At 45.5% G+C, this 21,073-nt stretch overlaps 1 protein-coding gene across 1 annotated transcript in view; it reads left to right on the top strand.

Annotated features, from left to right (window-relative positions):
• Positions 1 to 21,073, top strand: part of atp2a1 (ATPase sarcoplasmic/endoplasmic reticulum Ca2+ transporting 1) — a 141,461-nt gene that overhangs the window by 95,881 nt on the left and 24,507 nt on the right. The window contains exons 12-17 of the mRNA XM_084326430.1: positions 3,820 to 3,951; positions 6,519 to 6,644; positions 8,067 to 8,285; positions 10,219 to 10,330; positions 13,247 to 13,470; positions 16,330 to 16,550. Of these exons, the coding sequence (XP_084182556.1) occupies positions 3,820 to 3,951; positions 6,519 to 6,644; positions 8,067 to 8,285; positions 10,219 to 10,330; positions 13,247 to 13,470; positions 16,330 to 16,550 (1,034 nt within the window). The remainder of the gene's footprint in view (positions 1 to 3,819; positions 3,952 to 6,518; positions 6,645 to 8,066; positions 8,286 to 10,218; positions 10,331 to 13,246; positions 13,471 to 16,329; positions 16,551 to 21,073) is intronic.

Genomic DNA, 21,073 nt, shown 5'->3' with positions numbered 1-21,073 from the left:
AGTATCATGTGGTAGTCTACACCCTCCCCAGACTGACAGTAGGGCAGCATGTGGTAGTCTACACCCTCCACAGACCGACAGTAGGGCAGCATGTGGTAGTCTACACCCTCCCCAGACTGACAGTAGAGTATCATGTGGTAGTCTACACCCTCCCCAGACTGACAGTAGGGCAGCATGTGGTAGTCTACACCCTCCCCAGACCAACAGTAGGGCAGCGTGTGGTAGTCTACACACTCCACAGACCGACAGTAGGGCAGCATGTGGTAGTCTACACCCTCCCCAGACTGACAGTAGGGCAGCATGTGGTAGTCTACACCCTCCCCAGACCAACAGTAGGGCAGCGTGTGGTAGTCTACACACTCCACAGACCGACAGTAGGGCAGCATGTGGTAGTCTACACCCTCCCCAGACCAACAGTAGGGCAGCATGTGGTAGTCTACACCCTCCACCAGACTGACAGTAGGGCAGCATGTGGTAGTCTACACCCTCCCCAGACTGACAGTAGGGCAGCATGTGGTAGTCTACACCCTCCCCAGACCAACAGTAGGGCAGCATGTGGTAGTCTACACCCTCCCCAGACTGACAGTAGGGCAGCATGTGGTAGTCTACACCCTCCCCAGACTGACAGTAGGGCAGCATGTGGTAGTCTACACCCTCCCCAGACTGACAGTAGGGCAGCATGTGGTAGTCTACACCCTCCCCAGACTGACAGTAGGGCAGCACGTGGTAGTCTACACCCTCCCCAGACTGACAGTAGGGCAGCATGTGGTAGTTCTACACCCTCCACAGACTGACAGTAGGGCAGCATGTGGTACTAGGTAGTCTACACCCTCCCCAGACTGACAGTAGGGCAGCACGTGGTAGTCTACACCCTCCCCAGACCGACAGTAGGTCCAGGAAGGGAATTGGCATAACGACACACAATATGGAGACAGTGGTCAAAGCAGAAGACTTACAACTACAACATACATCTTAACATAACTATCTATTTACATTTTCAAAAGGTGCAGGCCATTAATAAGATAAATATGCGAATGAAAAATTATAATAATTGAGTTTTTTCTTTCTTTCTTTCTTTCTTTCTTTCTTTCTTTCTTTCTTTCTTTCTTTCTTTCTTTCTTTCTTTCTTTCTTTCTTTCTTTCTTTCTTTCTTTCTTTCTTTCTTTCTTTCTTTCTTTCTTTTTTTTTACTTATTTTGGTGTAAAACTAGTATGTCCTTATGTGGAGATGTTATCCAGCAGCCTCTGTTTGACCTCTGGTTAACCCTTTACTATCACACAACCGACGGCGATGCTCCATCATTAGCATCATTAGCTCCGCATTCGCGACCATGAACGTCTGCTGCCTTCTGAAAGTGGTTGTCACGGTAACAAGGGGCCTTTGAAGATCCCGTGGGCCGTCTTCAGTCGGACATGATGCTCTGTCCTCTAGGGCTGAGCCCAAATGTTCGAACCTTCGTTCGTTACGTTGACATTCAAATTCTAAATCAACATTCGAATTTTATATTTTTAATAAAAAAAATACATATTTTTTTTCATTCTGTTTAAACCAATGGGGTTTTTCCTTCACAGTTGCAGATAAACTAGGCTACACTAATATTATAGTATTAAAAAGACTGATGAGTTATATTCATTAAAGAAAGTTGATTTAATTCATTTAGTTGGGCCGGGGCTTCTCCCTGGGCTGGGTCTGGAAAGTTGATCAAAAACAAATTTAATCATATTAATCACTTTATTCAAATTGAGGATTTAGTTTGAGGATATTTAAAAAAAAAATTAAATAAAAAATTAATTAAAAGCGAAGGTTCGAACGTCCGTTCGAAAACCCCTGACGAAGTTCGAATCCCAAAAACAGGCTTCGGGGAAACCTTACCTTCTGTAGTGTGGTAGTTAAAGGGTTAAGTAAATTGACTTTAGTAAATGTATTAAAAGTCTACTATTTTGGTAACCAAAATCGACATCAAAAGTATAATTTCAATATATTTAAGCACGTAATTAGTACTAACCCTTTAACTAACACACACTGAGTAGAACTTAAGTGGTTTCAATTTAACACAACCTTAGTATACTTCTTGAATACATAAAAAGTATACAGATATACTTTCGGACAATATACTTTTTCTTGACTTTGGTAGGAAGAGCTATCACTGCCAGGGGCTGTGAGGAAGAGTGTGGTACTATCACTGCCAGGGGCTGTGAGGAAGAGTGTGGTACTATCACTGCCAGGGGCTGTGAGGAAGAGTGTGGTGCTATCACTGCCAGGGGCTGTGATGAAGAGTGTGGTGCTATCACTGCCAGGGGCTGTGATGAAGAGTGTGGTGCTATCACTATCAGGGGCTGTGAGGAAGAGTGTGGTGCTATCACTATCAGGGGCTGTGAGGAAGAGTGTGGTACTATCACTGCCAGGGGCTGTGAGGAAGAGTGTGGTGCTATCACTGCCAGGGGCTGTGATGAAGAGTGTGGTGCTATCACTGCCAGGGGCTGTGAGGAAGAGTGTGGTACTATCACTGCCAGGGGCTGTGAGGAAGAGTGTGGTACTATCACTATCAGGGGCTGTGAGGAAGAGTGTGGTACTATCACTGCCAGGGGCTGTGAGGAAGAGTGTGGTACTATCACTATCAGGGGCTGTGAGGAAGAGTGTGGTACTATCACTGCCAGGGGCTGTGAGGAAGAGTGTGGTACTATCACTATCAGGGGCTGTGAGGAAGAGCGTGGTACTATCACTATCAGGGGCTGTGAGGAAGAGTGTGGTACTATCACTATCAGGGGCTGTGAGGAAGAGTGTGGTGCTATCACTATCAGGGGCTGTGAGGAAGAGTGTGGTGCTATCACTATCAGGGGCTGTGATGAAGAGTGTGGTACTATCACTATCAGGGGCTGTGATGAAGAGTGTGGTGCTATCACTGCCAGGGGCTGTGAGGAAGAGCGTGGTACTATCACTGCCAGGGGCTGTGAGGAAGAGCGTGGTACTATCACTATCAGGGGCTGTGAGGAAGAGTGTGGTACTATCACTATCAGGGGCTGTGAGGAAGAGTGTGGTGCTATCACTATCAGGGGCTGTGATGAAGAGTGTGGTACTATCACTGCCAGGGGCTGTGAGGAAGAGCGTGGTACTATCACTATCAGGGGCTGTGAGGAAGAGCGTGGTACTATCACTATCAGGGGCTGTGAGGAAGAGTGTGGTACTATCACTGCCAGGGGCTGTGAGGAAGAGCGTGGTACTATCACTATCAGGGGCTGTGAGGAAGAGCGTGGTACTATCACTATCAGGGGCTTCCTTCATACCTCCTTCTCTCCCTCCCTCCCTCCCTCCCTCCCTTCCTCCCCTCCTCCCTCCCTCCCTCCCTCCCTCCCTCCTCCCCTCCCTCCCTCCCTCCCTCCCTCCCTCCCTCCCTCCCTCCCTCCCTCCCTCCCTCCCTCCCTCCCTCCCTCCCTCCCTCCCCTCCTCCCCTCCTCCCTCCCTCCCCTCCTCCCCTCCTCCCTCCCTCCCCTCCTCCCCATCTCCCCTCCTCCCCTCCTCCCCTCCCTCCCTCCCTCCCTCCCTCCCTCCCTCCCTCCCTCCCTCCTGCCCTCCCTCCCTCCCTCCCTCCCTCCCTCCCTCCCTCCCCTCCTCCCCTCCTCCCTCCCTCCCCTCCTCCCCTCCTCCCTCCCTCCCCTCCTCCCCATCTCCCCTCCTCCCCTACTCCCCTCCTCCCTCCCTCCCTCCCTCCCTCCCTCCTCCCTCCCCTCCTCCCCTCCTCCCTCCCTCCCTCCCTCCCTCCTCCCTCCCCTCCTCCCTCCTCCCTCCCTCCCCTCCTCCCTTCCTCCCTGAACGCTCCAGGCTAAGGGGATCTACGAGAAGGTGGGCGAGGCCACGGAAACGGCCCTCTGCTGCCTGGTGGAGAAGATGAACGTGTTCAGCTCGGAGGTGCGCGGCCTGCCCCCGGTGGAGAGAGCCAACGCCTGCTGCACCGTGAGTAAGATGAGACGCAGGGGTGGAAAGTACAAGAGTAATTGTACTTCGTTACAATACTTAACTACCGTTTTGGGGGATTTGTACTTTACTCTAGTATTGTTAGGTTTGTATACTTTTACTCAATTACATTTCAGAGAGAAAAAACATAGTTTCTACTCCTTACATTTAAAATGCAGACCTACAAAGTACAAAGTACAAATCTCGCAGGTCCAACCATTTTAATTAGTATATTTGTTTCTCTGGCCGAACTAACGTTAACGTTATTAATCCTGCGGCCGCGCTTTATTTAAAAACAGCCAATCAAATCCCCATCAATGGAAAATGAACCCGCCCATACCCATGCTGATTGGTCCTTTTGTGCAAGACTAGAAAGCGGGGTTCATTGATTAAACACCTGCTATCAGAAGAATAGACGGTCAGAAAAAAAAAGTGTTTACTTTTACTTAAGTTAAAAAAAAGTACATTTAAAAGTACATTTAAAAGTAGAAACTTTTTGACTTTTACTCAAGTGTGTTTTTAGCCAGATACTCTGACTTTTACTCAAGTGTGTTTTTAGCCAGATACTCTGACTTTTACTCAAGTGTGTTTTTAGCCAGATACTCTGACTTTTACTCAAGTGTGTTTTTAGCCAGATACTCTGACTTTTACTTGAGTGCGATTTTGAGACGGTACCCATACTTTCACTTAAGTATAATTTCTGGGTACTCTTGACACCCCTGATGAAATGTTCCTTTACTGCTCGCCTCGGGGACGTCGTCCAGGGATGTGGTCGGTGTCACGTTCCTCTGACGGTGGGCGTCGGTGCTCGCAGTTCAATAGACACACAATTTAGGTACAAAGATAATAATTTTAAGATCCCCTCCAGATGTGTAAATAAGGTATGTAGATATAATATACATTACATGATATACATATATAATATACATTACATAATATACATATATAATATACATAATATACATTACATAATATACATATCAGAAGTATTTCCCCTGTAGGCAGGGTGGGCGGCCTCAGTATAAAGGGGTCTATAACAATCACATAGTCAAATTGTTTCTTTACTCGTCCCTACGTCCCATCTAGAGTCTGGAGAAACATTAATTAATCCATCATTATTCACAAATATGTACATGTTCTAGAGCAGGATTAGCACAGTACCTACAGTCAATATAATGATGTGATTTTAATGATCTCTGGGCTGCATCGGGGAAGCCTTTGGGACCGATAGCCATGCCCTGCAGTAAACGTGTTCCGAGAAGTGCTCAGGTGAAAACCCTGGCTTATTAATAATAATAATAATAATAATAATAATAATGCATTTAAATTTTTAGAGCATACTTTAAAATACAATGTAACCTCAAGGTACTTTAACATTTAACTTTTAACTCTCAGTAGCACTCTAACCAAATACATTTCTGTCAAATTATATCTACAGGTTTTCGTGCGTAATATATGAGTTTTGCTTTGGGGTGGAGTGACCCTTTTACATGAACGTGTGAGGATGGGGTTCTTGCGGAGCCCAATAGCAAAACACAGGAGGAGAGAATGGAGCGGTTTTAGGGTTCTTTAATTATTCTTCCCAACCAAGCAGAGTATAACAGGAATGTGAAACAGGAATGTGAACAACACGGAGGTCATAATGTTCTTGGGGGGGAGAAGAATGAGAACAGGTGCACTTCAGTGCAGCTGTCGGCAGCGATAGAGAGAGGACACAGGTCTTGCGCTTGAGAGCGAGCAGGAGTCCTCTCTGCTTGGCTCGAGACGTCAGGGTGGAAGGACGCTGGGGCTCGAGACGTCAGGGTGGAAGGACGCTGGGGCTCGAGACGTCAGGGTGGAAGGACGCTGGGGCTCGAGACGTCAGGGTGGAAGGACGCTGGGGCTCGAGACGTCAGGGTGGAAGGGCGCTGGGGCTCGAGACGTCAGGGTGGAAGGACGCTGGGGCTCGAGACGTCAGGGTGGAAGGACGCTGGGGCTCGAGACGTCAGGGTGGAAGGACGCTGGGGCTCGAGACGTCAGGGTGGAAGGACGCTGGGGCTCGAGACGTCAGGGTGGAAGGACGCTGGGGCTCGAGACGTCAGGGTGGAAGGACGCTGGGGCTCGAGACGTCAGGGTGGAAGGACGCTGGGGCTCGAGACGTCAGGGTGGAAGGACGCTGGGGCTCGAGACGTCAGGGTGGAAGGACGCTGGGGCTCGAGACGTCAGGGTGGAAGGACGCTGGGGCTCGAGACGTCAGGGTGGAAGGACGCTGGGGCTCGAGACGTCAGGGTGGAAGGACGCTGGGGCTCGAGACGTCAGGGTGGAAGGGCGCTGGAGCGAAGTCCTGGGGCACAAGAAACAGAAGGTTAGGGCAAGCATAAACAGGGGTAGTTACAGCTGGTCTTCAGGTAGCGTCGTCGTACCTCGGTAGGCAGTTTAACACTGCGACGTCGGATGACGGGATCTGCCAGTTGAAGTAGGGAACGCTTGATGAGGTGATCTCTTGCAGCCGCGCTGATTGCTCCTCATCTGGCAGACTCAAGCTCCGATCGTGACAGAACGTCTCTCATCCTTTGCTTCTCTATCAGGTGGTCAAGCAGCTGATGAGGAAGGACTTCACCCTGGAGTTTTCCCGCGACAGGAAGTCCATGTCCGTCTTCTGTTCTCCTGCCAAAGCGTCCAAAGCCCCCGTGGGGAACAAGATGTTTGTCAAAGTGAGTCTGAGACCCAAGACATGCTCCTTTAACCCAGGCTTCCTACCAAGACATGCTCCTTTAACCCAGGCTTCTTAACCAAGACATGCTCCTTTAACCCAGGCTTCTTAACCAAGACATGCTCCTTTAACCCAGGCTTCTTAACCAAGACATGCTCCTTTAACCCAGGCTTCTTAACCAAGACATGCTCCTTTAACCCAGGCTTCTTAACCAAGACATGCTCCTTTAACCCAGGCTTCTTAACCAAGACATGCTCCTTTAACCCAGGCTTCTTAACCAAGACATGCTCCTTTAACCCAGGCTTCTTAACCAAGACATGCTCCTTTAACCCAGGCTTCTTAACCAAGACATGCTCCTTTAACCCAGGCTTCTTAACCAAGACATGCTCCTTTAACCCAGGCTTCTTAACCAAGACATGCTCCTTTAACCCAGGCTTCTTAACCAAGACATGCTCCTTTAACCCAGGCTTCTTAACCAAGACATGCTCCTTTAACCCAGGCTTCTTAACCAAGACATGCTCCTTTAACCCAGGCTTCTTAACCAAGACATGCTCCTTTAACCCAGGCTTCTTAACCAAGACATGCTCCTTTAACCCAGGCTTCTTAACCAAGACATGCTCCTTTAACCCAGGCTTCTTAACCAAGACATGCTCCTTTAACCCAGGCTTCTTAACCAAGACATGCTCCTTTAACCCAGGCTTCTTAACCAAGACATGCTCCTTTAACCCAGGCTTCTTAACCAAGACATGCTCCTTTAACCCAGGCTTCTTAACCAAGACATGCTCCTTTAACCCAGGCTTCTTAACCAAGACATGCTCCTTTAACCCAGGCTTCTTAACCAAGACATGCTCCTTTAACCCAGGCTTCTTAACCAAGACATGCTCCTTTAACCCAGGCTTCTTAACCAAGACATGCTCCTTTAACCCAGGCTTCTTAACCAAGACATGCTCCTTTAACCCAGGCTCCCCAAGATAATAATAATAATAATAATAATAATAATAATAATAATAATAATAATAATAATAATAATAATAATAATAATAATAATAATAATAATAATAATAATAATAATAATAATAATAATAATAATAATAATAATAATAATAATAATAATAATAATAATAATAATAATAATAATAATAATAATAATAGGTACAGAGACAAACATGTGACACGAACACACGAGGAGGGGTGGGGGGTTAGATGGCGGTGGAGTGAGGAAAGAGTTCCAGAGCCAGAGGTGGACATTTTCATACATTTTAAAATGTAGTTTTTAACATTGTCGAGGAGCCATGATTTGACTTTTTTCTTTAAATTGCATCGGCTACTGATGCCTTTTAGCTGTGAAGGTAGCGAATTCCAATTTGTGGCTCCCCAGAATTTAAAAGAACATTTGCCCATACTTGTTTCATATCTTCCCCAGGGCGCTCCAGAGGGCGTGATTGACCGATGTGCCTACGTGCGCGTGGGGACCACCCGCGTGCCGCTGACCGGACCCGTCAAGGACCGCATCCTGACGGTGATCAAGGAGTGGGGCACGGGGCGCGACACGCTACGCTGCCTGGCGCTCGCCACCAAGGACACCCCCATGCAGAAGGAGGAGATGAACCTGATGGATTCCACCAAGTTTGTAGACTATGAGGTGAGATGAGGTGAGATGAGGTGAGATGAGATGAGATTAGATGAGATTAGATGAGATTAGATGAGATTAGATGAGATGAGATGAGATGAGATTAGATGTGGATGAGATGATATTAGATGAGATGATATTAGATGAGATGTGATGAGATGTGATGAGATGAGATGAGATGAGATGAGATGAGATGAGATGAGGTGAGATGAGATGAGATGAGATGAGATTAGATGAGATTAGATGAGATGAGATGAGATGAGATTAGATGAGATTAGATTAGATGAGATGAGATGAGATTAGATGAGATGAGATGAGATGAGATGAGATGTGATGAGATGAGATGAGATTAGATGAGATGAGATGGGATGAGATTAGATGAGATTAGATGAGATTAGATTAGATTAGATGAGATTAGATGAGATTAGATGAGATTAGATTAGATGGGATTAGATGAGATTAGATGAGATGAGATGAGATGAGATGTGGATGAGATGAGATGAGATGAGATTAGATGAGATGAGATGAGATGAGATGAGATGAGATGCGATGAGATTAGATGAGATGAGATGAGATGAGATGAGATGAGATGAGATGAGATGAGATGAGATGAGATGAGATGAGATGAGATGAGATTAGATTAGATGAGATTAGATGAGATTAAATGAGATGAGATGAGATGAGATGAGATGAGATGCGATGAGATTAGATGAGATGAGATGAGATGAGATGAGATGAGATGAGATGAGATGAGATGAGATGAGATGAGATGAGATTAGATTAGATGAGATTAGATGAGATTAGATGAGATTAGATGAGATGAGATTAGATGAGATGTGGATGAGATTAGATGAGATTAGATTAGATTAGATGAGATGAGATTAGATGAGATGAGATTAGATTAGATGAGATTAGATTAGATGAGATGAGATTAGATGAGATGAGATTAGATTAGATGAGATTAGATGAGATTAGATTAGATTAGATGAGATGAGATTAGATGAGATGAGATTAGATTAGATGAGATTAGATGAGATTAGATTAGATTAGATGAGATGAGATTAGATTAGATTAGATGAGATGAGATTAGATGAGATGAGATTAGATTAGATGAGATTAGATGAGATTAGATTAGATTAGATGAGATGAGATTAGATGAGATGTGATGAGATGAGATGAGATGAGATGAGATGAGATGAGATGAGATGAGATGAGATGAGATGAGATGAGATGAGATGAGATGAGATGAGATGAGATGAGATGAGATGAGATGAGATGAGATGAGATGAGATGAGATGAGATGAGATGAGATGAGATGAGATGAGATGAGATGAGATGAGATGAGATGAGATGAGATGAGATGAGATGAGATGAGATGAGATGAGATGAGATGAGATTAGATGAGATGAGATGAGATGAGATGAGATGAGATGAGATGAGATGAGATGAGATGAGATGAGATGAGATGAGATTAGATGAGATGAGATGAGATGAGATTAGATGAGATGAGATGAGATGAGATTAGATGAGATGAGATGAGATGAGATGAGATGAGATGAGATGAGATTAGATGAGATGAGATGAGATTAGATTAGATTAGATGTGGATGAGATGAGATTAGTTGAGATGAGATGAGATGAGATGAGATTAGATGAGATGAGATGAGATGAGATGAGATGAGATGAGATGAGATGTGGAGGAGATTAGATGAGATGAGATGAGATGAGATGAGATGTGGAGGAGATTAGATTAGATGAGATGAGATGAGATGAGATGAGATTAGATTAGATGAGATGAGATGAGATGAGATGAGATGAGATGAGATGAGATGAGATGTGGAGGAGATTAGATTAGATGAGATGAGATGTGGAGGAGATTAGGTGTTGCAGTGGCCAGGCTTCATAATGAACCACCACCACCATCCTCTCCTCTCCTCTGCCCTCAGATGGACCTCACCTTCGTGGGCTGTGTGGGCATGCTGGACCCCCCCCGCAAGGAAGTGGCTCACTCCATCGAGCTGTGCAGAGCGGCTGGCATCCGGGTCATCATGATCACTGGTCAGTGTGTTACAATGTTCACACTCTGACCCCTGACCCAGCAGACGGTCTGGTCACGTGTCGTCTTTTACCAACACACGTCCAGTTCCGCGTTCGGGTTCTGCGATCTGATTGGCCACTGACATTTCTCTCTGCGCCAATCGCCACGTAGCTGCCGCCTCGCCTAGTTCTGCTCTACTATCCTCAGTTAAACGTAATTTATACAAATGGAAGTATTGATTTCGCCGTAACGAATCATTAAAAAAAATATACCGTTAACTGGAATATGTTAGTTTCTTACACATATGTTGGATTATGTAATTGGTTTGTCATGACAAACCAATATAAAATCACGAATTAACCGGGGGTTATCCTATAGCCCTAGTTATATGTACATTTCAACAAAGTGGAGCCGCAGGGGACTTCCATAGCATACGCCTTCAAATCCTCTTACCTTGACGATTAAAGTTATTCCCATGGCTGGTGTTGATATTTTACGATGCCAGTTTGTGAGAATTCGTTGTAGCCAGCCAGCTAGCGTTGATGCTATTCAATGCTATCATACCCAACTAACGTTAATGCCATTCAGAATTTATTAACATAGCTACAACAACACAGTAACGTTAATATAATTACATGCATCATTGTTTACAATGAACGGTGGGCTAATCGAAAGGACTGGACACGGACAAGTTAAACAGCAATCAATGAATTGAATATAACAGGTAGTTCTCAGCTAACGTTAAAACCAACAAAGAACCGGACACACAAGCAGAAAAAGAAGCATCATTTTTATTTCCGGTCGGGGGGTTTCAAAATAAAAGAGCGACGTCTAAATCACCGGGAATACGTTTATTTTGTACATTATCTAACGTTAACACGAACCTAAACTAACCTAAAGTTAGTAAAGTTAGTTTAGGTTCGTGTTAACGTTAGATAATGTACAAAATAAACGTATTCCCGGTGCTTTAGATGTCGCTCTTTTAGATACTTGAAAACGTTTGATTAAAAAATTGCAAAAAATATGCAACACTGAAAAATATTGATTTATGATCAGATGTCATTTTTTGGGTTGGTACCGACGCCGTGGGGTGGAACAGGTTTTGATTGCTGTTTAACTTGTCCATGTCCAGTCCTTTCGATTAGCCCACCGTTCATTGTAAACAATGATGCATGTAATTATATTAACGTTACTGTGTTGTTGTAGCTATGTTAATAAATTCTGAATGGCATTAACGTTAGTTGGGTATGATAGCATTGAATAGCATCAACGCTAGCTGGCTGGCTACAACGAATTCTCACAAACTGGCATCGTAAAATATCAACACCAGCCATGGGAATAACTTTAATCGTCAAGGTAAGAGGATTTGAAGGCGTACTGTATGCTATGGAAGTCCCCTGCGGCTCCACTTTGTTGAAATGTACATATAACTAGGGCTATAGGATAACCCCCGGTTAATTCGTGATTTTATATTGGTTTGTCATGACAAACCAATTACATAATCCAACATATGTGTAAGAAACTAACATATTCCAGTTAACGGTATATTTTTTTAATGATTCGTTACGGCGAAATCAATACTTCCATTTGTATAAATTACGTTAACTGAGGATAGTAGAGCAGAACTAGGCGAGGCGGCAGCTACGTGGCGATTGGCGCAGAGACAAACGTCAGTGGCCAATCAGATCGCAGAACCTGAACGCGGAACTGGAAGTGTGTTGGTAAAAGACGACACGTGGTCTGGTTAGCTGACCATTTAACCCTTTCACTGCCACACGACAGCCGGTTAACCCTTTACTGTGACAATACAGAAGGTTAGCCCTTTACTATCACACAACCGACGGTGATGCATCCGCGGAGCTAATGATGCTAATGATGGAGCATCGCCGTCGGTTGTGTGATAGTAAAGGGTTAACCTTCTGTTGTGTGGCAGTGAAAGGGTTAATAATGATATTACACTATTATGTAAACTTTTTTCCCCAAATCAGGTTTAAACAAATCCAAATTAAAAGATAAATTAGTTTAGTTAGTTTAGTTTAGCTTAGTTTAGCTTAGCTTAGCTTACTTTAGTTTAGCTTAGCTTAGTTTAGCTTACTTTAGTTTAGCTTAGTTTAGCTTAGCTTAGTTTAGCTTAGCTTAGTTTAGCTTACTTTAGTTTAGCTTAGTTTAGCTTAGCTTAGTTTAGCTTAGCTTACTTTAGTTTAGCTTACTTTAGTTTAGCTTACTTTAGTTTAGCTTAGCTGAGCTTAGCTTAGTTTAGTCTCTATTATAACCTCCACACAACTACACACAATAAGAATGCACTTAATTTTTACAGTGGAATGCACTCAATTCTGGTGAAAGACTGATAAGACGACAGACATCCTTGTGTTCTTTTTTATTTGATTTATTGACAAAAACATATAACAAAATTGACATATCAACATGTGTATTTGCCTTGTCAGTTGTAGTAGTAGTAGTAGTAGTAATAGTAGTAGTAATAGTACAGTAGTAGTAATAGTAGTAGTACAGTAGTAAGCATAGTAGTAGTAGTAGTAGTAGTACAGTAGTAGTAGTAGTACAGTAGTAGTAGTACGACGATATGACAACCCCTCTTTTTGCAAAACTCATTTTTGGAGAAATACTTTTTTGAAGACCAAATCTTGGTTTTATGAAGAAAATAATTTGATTTGAAAATAATGATAATAAAGCACATTGTTTTATTCAACGTAGGTTGTTATTTATTTTTATATATTTGTATCATCTTTTGGTAAAATCCTCTTGTAAAAAAAACAATAGGATGTTGTTTTTAACAGTAACATCATGTTTCTCAGCTGCTCAACAGTTGTTTGATGATTCTGCTTTGTTGATCACCATGATCTTACAAGTGGCATCGTAACTCCTCTGTTGTTTGTTAACTTGCCCGACGAGTCGCTAAATCAGTATTCTCTGTCCAGGTGACAACAAAGGCACCGCTGTGGCCATCTGCCGTCGTATTGGGATCTTCACCGAGGACGAGGACGTGACCGGCATGGCCTTCACCGGCCGTGAGTTTGACGACTTGTCGCTGCAGGACCAGAAGAACGCCGTCCGCGTGGCCCGCTGCTACGCCCGAGTGGAGCCGTCCCACAAGTCCAAGATCGTGGAGTTCCTGCAAGGCATGGATGAGATCACCGCCATGGTGAGGAGAACGTGAAGCAGAGCCTGCAGCCCCATGTCTTCATTTAGATCAGATAAACATGTGTTGTCATTATGAAGCACAAGTGCAGTACAATAAGTTATTAAACTGCAACCCAGAGGTCAGACCAAAAATAAACAATTAAAAGTAAGCAAAGTGCAGGGTTCTTTAACCTAGAGGTCGCTGTTTGACAGCATTATAGATTATACCTTGTTACGCACCCCACCCAGTAAGGGGACGCAACACAAGGCCACAGACATGGTAGGTGAGGGTGTAGTGACACAAAACCAGGAAACAGTTTGCCAAAATAATAATATTTATTCACAAAAACACAGCAACACAGAGAGCAAGGAGGACTACCAGTGGCACCAAATCAATATACAAAAGGAAAAGAAAACCCACTCCCCCCCCCCCCCTTTACAGGCACAGAGCGCCCAAAAGTACAGGTGGTGATGCTCATTTTAAGCTGGTGTCTCTAACATCAGGTCACCTACGTGATGCGGAAATGTAGACCCCAGGGTATCTTCTTGTCCTCAATGGTCCCTGTGTGCGAAAACAAAATGTTAATACACAGAAAGACATTCACCATAGGCTGGGTGAACAATGAACAAAAACAAATACCAAGGTTAGGGTTAAACAGAAATGTACACAAAAGATAATGACCACTAAACACAACACAATGAATCAGAGCTCTGTCACCAGCTCTACACCATAACGAACCCAAAGGCCACAGCTCTATCAAACACAAAACACTAAAGACACAGTTCTACAATAAAGGTTAACACAAAAGATATTTCCTAAACTAACAGCGCAAAGTACGAGAGCTTTCACCAGGGCCCCGTTCCATGTACCGGGATAACCGAGTTAGCCGGATAACTTTAGCTGGATAACTGGGTTAGCCTGACTTTCCGATTTCATGTACCTGGGTTTTCCAAATCACCATGACAACATATCCAAAAGTTTGAGCCTGGTCGAAAGCAGAGTTCAAGTTCAAGTTAGCCTGAACTATCGCCACGCTCCCGCAAAGAAGTGACAGCCCGTTTCCTGAAACTATTCCCACAGTCTACGATCTGCATTATACCATTCTGAATTACGTTTTTGTGCTCCATTCTTCCAGAGGGGGCTTTTGAAATGTAAAATAGACCCAAAATGCTGATATTAAATTCACTTTGTCCTAAATAATGCACGTTATATATACCGTGGCGACGGTGGCGCTCGCTCGTGCGATGTACACATGATGTGGTTATTTTAATTGTAACTGGGATTAAGATGTCTGATGAGATGCGCTGTTTGACGGATTTGAGAAATTGAATGAGCCGTTGACGTCACATTAATGAATGAGGATAAAGAGATAAACTTCATTCAAAACAACGGATATTCTAAACACGGGTCTCTCGTTCATTAATGTATAAACAATGAATTTATCCCATCTGGCCCAGTGGCCCAGCGGTAGTGCTCATGCCTGCCAATTCAGCGACCGGGGTTCAAATCCCCGTGTTTCCAATATGATTTTTTTGAATATAATATTAATGATTATACGCCAAAGTAGCCTGGTTTTAAGTTAAAATATTATAAATCTACATGCATTGAGGATGTCATTCTTTATATAGCTCTCAACGTGCACCAAATTGAATTATTCCTATATTGCAAAAAGAAGGAAAAGACTAGGGCCTTGAACCCCGGTCGTCCGTGTGAAAGTCAAAAGAAGAACCCGTTACACCACAGAGAAGATAAGTAAAAGATTGACTATACATCAATCAATGGGTAAGAGAGCCGTATCGTAATTCTGTATAACAGTTAACTAATAATTTTCGCTAGCAAGATCTCATTTGATTATTCAATCCAGCAGGCAAGTTTAAAGAAATATAATCTGATTGATTGAGGTAATGAGGGACTTAGAATTAGCCTATAGATAACGCATTTAACTTGTCGGCGAGGCGATTGAGCCTATTGCAATCTGTCAATAAAGTCTTAAATCAATTAATCAATCAATGTTGTTGAGAATCAGGGTCTCTGCCATCGATACGTGCTGGCTTTCCACCTAAAACGGGAGCGCGCATCTAGCCTGACTTGAGCCTGACTCTCAAGTCTGGCTTGAGTTAACGAGACTGAATCCTCCTTTGTGAAACAGGAAAATCCCGGCTTTGAACATCGGGTTAACTGAAGCTGGATAATGGACATGTTGATCGACTTAGTTGAACCACGTACATGAAACAGGGCCCAGCTCTACCAAAAGATACCTAAGAGCCACAGCTCAATACCAAGAGACAGAGAGTTACCACCAAAGACACAGAGAGAGAAACTGCACACAGACTACGATATAATGAAGGGAGAGTGGAGGTTGATTGCAGATTAGGACTGGAGTGAGATGCTGATTGGCCAGCTGGTGCTGGGGACTGAAACCAAGAGATGCATCTGAGAAACAGATATGGAGACACTGGAGGGAGACAAAAACAGAAGACAACACAACCAACACAATACATGCCTACACACATAACATACATAACTCCCCATATATATGTATAATAGGACAGCGTCCGTAACATACCTTTAAAGGTATCTGCTGTGTACTGATGTCCCACACTGGTGACGTCATAAGGAGGGGACGCTGCGTACGCAGTTGATTCTAAGCCATCAATATCTAACAGTATGCAATATAGTTCTTGACCACTAGTTGATTAAACTGGCGCTATAGAGCACAGTGAAAACGATCATGTGTGAAATCTATATCATGTGTCCTTCAAACAGGAGGGTGCCAGGAGAGCGGGGGTGACGGAGAAACAAACACCGCCCCCTTGTGTTTCCAACTGATCGGTCGATATATGATCTCACCTCCTTCTCTAATCTCTAATCACCACCCAGACCGGCGATGGCGTGAACGATGCACCGGCCTTGAAGAAGGCAGAGATCGGCATCGCCATGGGCTCTGGCACCGCCGTTGCCAAGTCAGCCTCTGAGATGGTCCTGGCCGACGACAACTTCGCCTCCATCGTGTCCGCCGTGGAGGAGGGCCGCGCCATCTACAACAACATGAAGCAGTTCATCCGCTACCTCATCTCCTCCAACGTGGGCGAGGTGGTCTGGTGAGGCCCGCGGCAGGCTGCGTGGGGGTTCTATTAGGGATGTCCGATATAATCGGCCTACCGATATTGGCATTAAAATGTAATATCGGAAATTATTGGTATCGGTTACATTTTTTATTTTTTTTGATAATTTTTTTTAAATATTTTACATTTATTTAACTTTTATTTACCCAGGCAAGCAAGTAAGAACAAATTCTTATTTTATTTATTATGAAAAGTATGCATAATGTTGTGTTAATTCCACGACAAGAGATATGTAATGTTAATTACCTGAAATTATTGTGTTTTTTGGGGGGGGAAATCCAGCATATATCGGTATCGGTTGATATCGGAAATTAAGAGTTGGACAATATCGGTATATCGGATATCGGTAAAACAACAATATCGAACATCCCTAGTATTTATTCTATGGAATCCAATCAAATTCACTTTATTTATTAAGTTGACCAAAGTGCTGTACAAGTCAAACAACACATATCACACGGAGATCAAAAGCGCACAGTAAAGCATATACAGTATGTACAGTATGTCACATGACAAGGCCGGTCTCTCAAGCTGTGTCAAAACCAACGAATATAGATGTGTTTTGAGGCGTGATTTAAACACCTGCAGAGTGGGGGCCTGTCTAACATGCAGAGTGGGGGCCTGTCTAACATGCAGAGTGGGGGCCTGTCTAACATGCAGAGTGGGGGCCTGTCTAACATGCAGAGTGGGGGCCTGTCTAACATGCAGAGTAGGGGCCTGTCTAACCTGCAGAGTGGGGGCTTGTCTAACATGCAGAGTGGGGGCCTGTCTAACATGCAGAGTGGGGGCCTGTCTAACATGCAGAGTAGGGGCCTGTCTAACAAGCAGAGTGGGGGCCTGTCTAACATGCAGAGTGGGGGCCTGTCTAACATGCAGAGTGGGGGCCTGTCTAACATGCAGAGTGGGGGCCTGTCTAACATGCAGAGTGGGGGCCTGTCTAACATGCAGAGTGGGGGCCTGCCTAACATGCAGAGTGGGGGCCTGTCTAACATGCAGAGTAGGGGCCTGTCTAACATGCAGAGTGGGGACCTGTCTAACATGCAGAGTGGGGGCCTGTCTAACATGCAGAGTGGGGGCCTGTCTAACATGCAGAGTGGGGGCCTGCCTAACATGCAGAGTGGGGGCCTGTCTAACATGCAGAGTGGGGGCCTGTCTAACATGCAGAGTAGGGGCCTGTCTAACATGCAGAGTGGGGGCCTGCCTAACATGCAGAGTGGGGGCCTGTCTAACATGCAGAGTGGGGGCCTGTCTAACATGCAGAGTGGGGGCCTGTCTAACATGCAGAGTGGGGGCCTGTCTAACCTGCAGAGTGGGGGCCTGTCTAACCTGCAGAGTGGGGGCCTGTCTAACATGCAGAGTGGGGGCCTGTCTAACATGCAGAGTGGGGGCCTGTCTAACATGCAGAGTGGGGGCCTGCCTAACATGCAGAGTGGGGGCCTGTCTAACATGCAGAGTGGGGGCCTGTCTAACATGCAGAGTGGGGGCCTGTCTAACATGCAGAGTGGGGGCCTGTCTAACATGCAGAGTGGGGGCCTGTCTAACATGCAGAGTAGGGGCCTGTCTAACATGCAGAGTGGGGGCCTGCCTAACATGCAGAGTGGGGGCCTGTCTAACATGCAGAGTGGGGGCCTGTCTAACATGCAGAGTGGGGGCCTGTCTAACATGCAGAGTGGGGGCCTGTCTAACATGCAGAGTGGGGGCCTGCCTAACATGCAGAGTGGGGGCCTGTCTAACATGCAGAGTGGGGGCCTGTCTAACATGCAGAGTGGGGGCCTGTCTAACATGCAGAGTGGGGGCCTGTCTAACCTGCAGAGTGGGGGCCTGTCTAACCTGCAGAGTGGGGGCCTGTCTAACATGCAGAGTGGGGGCCTGTCTAACATGCAGAGTCCATCGTTTCGCCAACATAATCCACCACAGAATCCACCACGGGAATAAGTGTTTCTTTTCAATCCGAGCGTTATAACCGCTACACTTGTCCGACAAAGAAAAGTCCGCCCGGACCTATATAATCGACGCATAGCCCAAGACACAACGTTTTCCAATGGTGCTCAATACCGCCGCCTGGTAGGATGCGGCCGGTACTGCGGATTCCCAGTATGCATTTTTCAGGCAACACACAGCTCCCTGAGATTGAATAGGGTATTCAAATCGGAAAAAAAGGAAAAACTACCCAGAAACGAGAATTCTCGTGAACGGCACTGAATGTGTTAAGAGTTAAGACCAATTTGAGTTGCTGCTGAGCCATGATTTTAGGGCGGATTTAAATCCGAGAGGGGAGTTCAGGAGTTCTATGAATGTTGGCAGGGCATTCCACATTACAGTAGCCGAGTAAAATGCACCTTTCCCCATGCATGTCCGTCCGTCATGACCAGGTCCGTGGGGCTTCCTCTTGTGGCGTGTTTGTGGACATCTCCTAACATGCGGAGTGGGGGCCTAACATGCGCAGTGGGGGCCTGCCTAACATGCAGGGGCAGCTCTCCAGAGCTCTGGGACCACGGTGAAAGCACGGTCCCCCCTAAGGTTCAGCCTGGACTTAGGAACAGCCAGGAGGAGCTGATCAGAGGACTCGAAGGTTCAAGCAGGTCGGAGAGGTAGAGCGGTGCAAACATAAAAGCAAACAGCTAAATCTTCAAATCAACCCTAAAACGCACAGGAAGCCAGTGGAGGGAAGCCAGCACAGGGGAAATGTGCTCTGGCTTTACGTGTTCCCGTCGGCAGACGAGCAGCGGCGTTCTGGACTAACTGCAAGCGAGAGAGGGAGGCCTGACTGACGCCAACATACAAGGCATTACAATAATCAAGACGAGGGGTCATAAAAGCAAGCAGGAATGGTAGTTCTGATATGAAACAACGAGGACATAATAGGTAAAGATATATACAATAAGCATCTGTAAACAGTGGGCAGGGAGCGCAGAACTGGAGCGCAGAACTGGAGAACTACGAGGAACATCAGATCACGGAGTGTGTCTGACTCTCACCACCTAAACTGCACGGATTACAACGTATGATGTGTGACGTATACCATGCCATTTAGGGTACCTTAGTATACTGCACCTGTATACTGTATACTTTACTTTCTCATAGTATATATTCAGATTCTAAGTATTTATTGCCCATATATATTGTAACGTATAATATAATGATAGGGCACACAGACCCTCATCTGCACTTTTGATTACACTGCCTACTTGCTCACATTCTTATATTCAGAGTTAATGATATTGTTTACACTGCTTTTTTTTATCTTTACTATAATTCTATTGCCTATATTTATATCGTCTACTATTACCCTGCCTATACATGTACCTCCCCTCCTGCCTCCCCCACGCTGCTATGATGCCTGAATTTCCCCAAGGGGATCAATAAAGGAATAAAGGAATCTTATCTTAAAGGAAAACTCCAACATTTTGGGAAATTATCTTACCGTCTTCTCCAGAGAGAGACAAGAATATAGATACCAGTTTCCTCTCTGTGCGTTCAGTAGAAAGCTATCTGGCTGCATGTTAGCCTAGCTTAGCACAATGAATGGAAGCGGACATGACCGGGTAGCCTAGCCATTGTCCAACTAACACCTCTCCCGAAGGCTACCCGGTCATGTCCGCTTCGACTCATTGTGCTAAGCTAGGCTAACGTACAGCCAGATAGCTTTCTACTGAACGCACAGAGAGGAAACTGGTATCTATCTTCTTGTCTCTCTCTGGCGAAGATGGTACGCTAATTTCCCAAAATGTTGGAGTTTTCCTTTAAATGAACAAGGACATAAAACAGTTACAAAAGGGTAAACGATTAAAAAAGATAATGTAAAAGAGTTGATATTGTCCCCCGGAGCCGTTCTAAAAGCCTGACTGTGCCCCCTGCAGCATCTTCCTGACCGCTGCCCTAGGCTTGACCCTAACCCTAACCCAAAGGCCTGACTGTGCCCCCTGCAGCATCTTCCTGACCGCTGCCCTAGGCTTGACCCTAACCCTAACCCAAAGGCCTGACTGTGCCCCCTGCAGCATCTTCCTGACCGCTGCCCTAGGCTCGTTCTAAAAGCCTGACTGTGCCCCCTGCAGCATCTTCCTGACCGCTGCCCTAGGCTTGTTCTAAACGCCTGACTGTGCCCCCTGCAGCATCTTCCTGACCGCTGCCCTAGGCTTGTTCTAAACGCCTGACTGTGCCCCCTGCAGCATCTTCCTGACCGCTGCCCTAGGCTTGACCCTAACCCTAACCCAAAGGCCTGACTGTGCCCCCTGCAGCATCTTCCTGACCGCTGCCCTAGGCTCGTTCTAAAAGCCTGACTGTGCCCCCTGCAGCATCTTCCTGACCGCTGCCCTAGGCTTGTTCTAAACGCCTGACTGTGCCCCCTGCAGCATCTTCCTGACCGCTGCCCTAGGCTTGTTCTAAACGCCTGACTGTGCCCCCTGCAGCATCTTCCTGACCGCTGCCCTAGGCTTGACCCTAACCCTAACCCAAAGGCCTGACTGTGCCCCCTGCAGCATCTTCCTGACCGCTGCCCT

Source organism: Notolepis coatsorum (assembly GCF_963971535.1).
Source record: "Notolepis coatsorum genome assembly, chromosome: 12".
Lineage (NCBI taxonomy): Eukaryota > Metazoa > Chordata > Actinopteri > Aulopiformes > Paralepididae > Notolepis > Notolepis coatsorum.
This window is presented reverse-complemented; position numbering and strand designations above follow the sequence as displayed.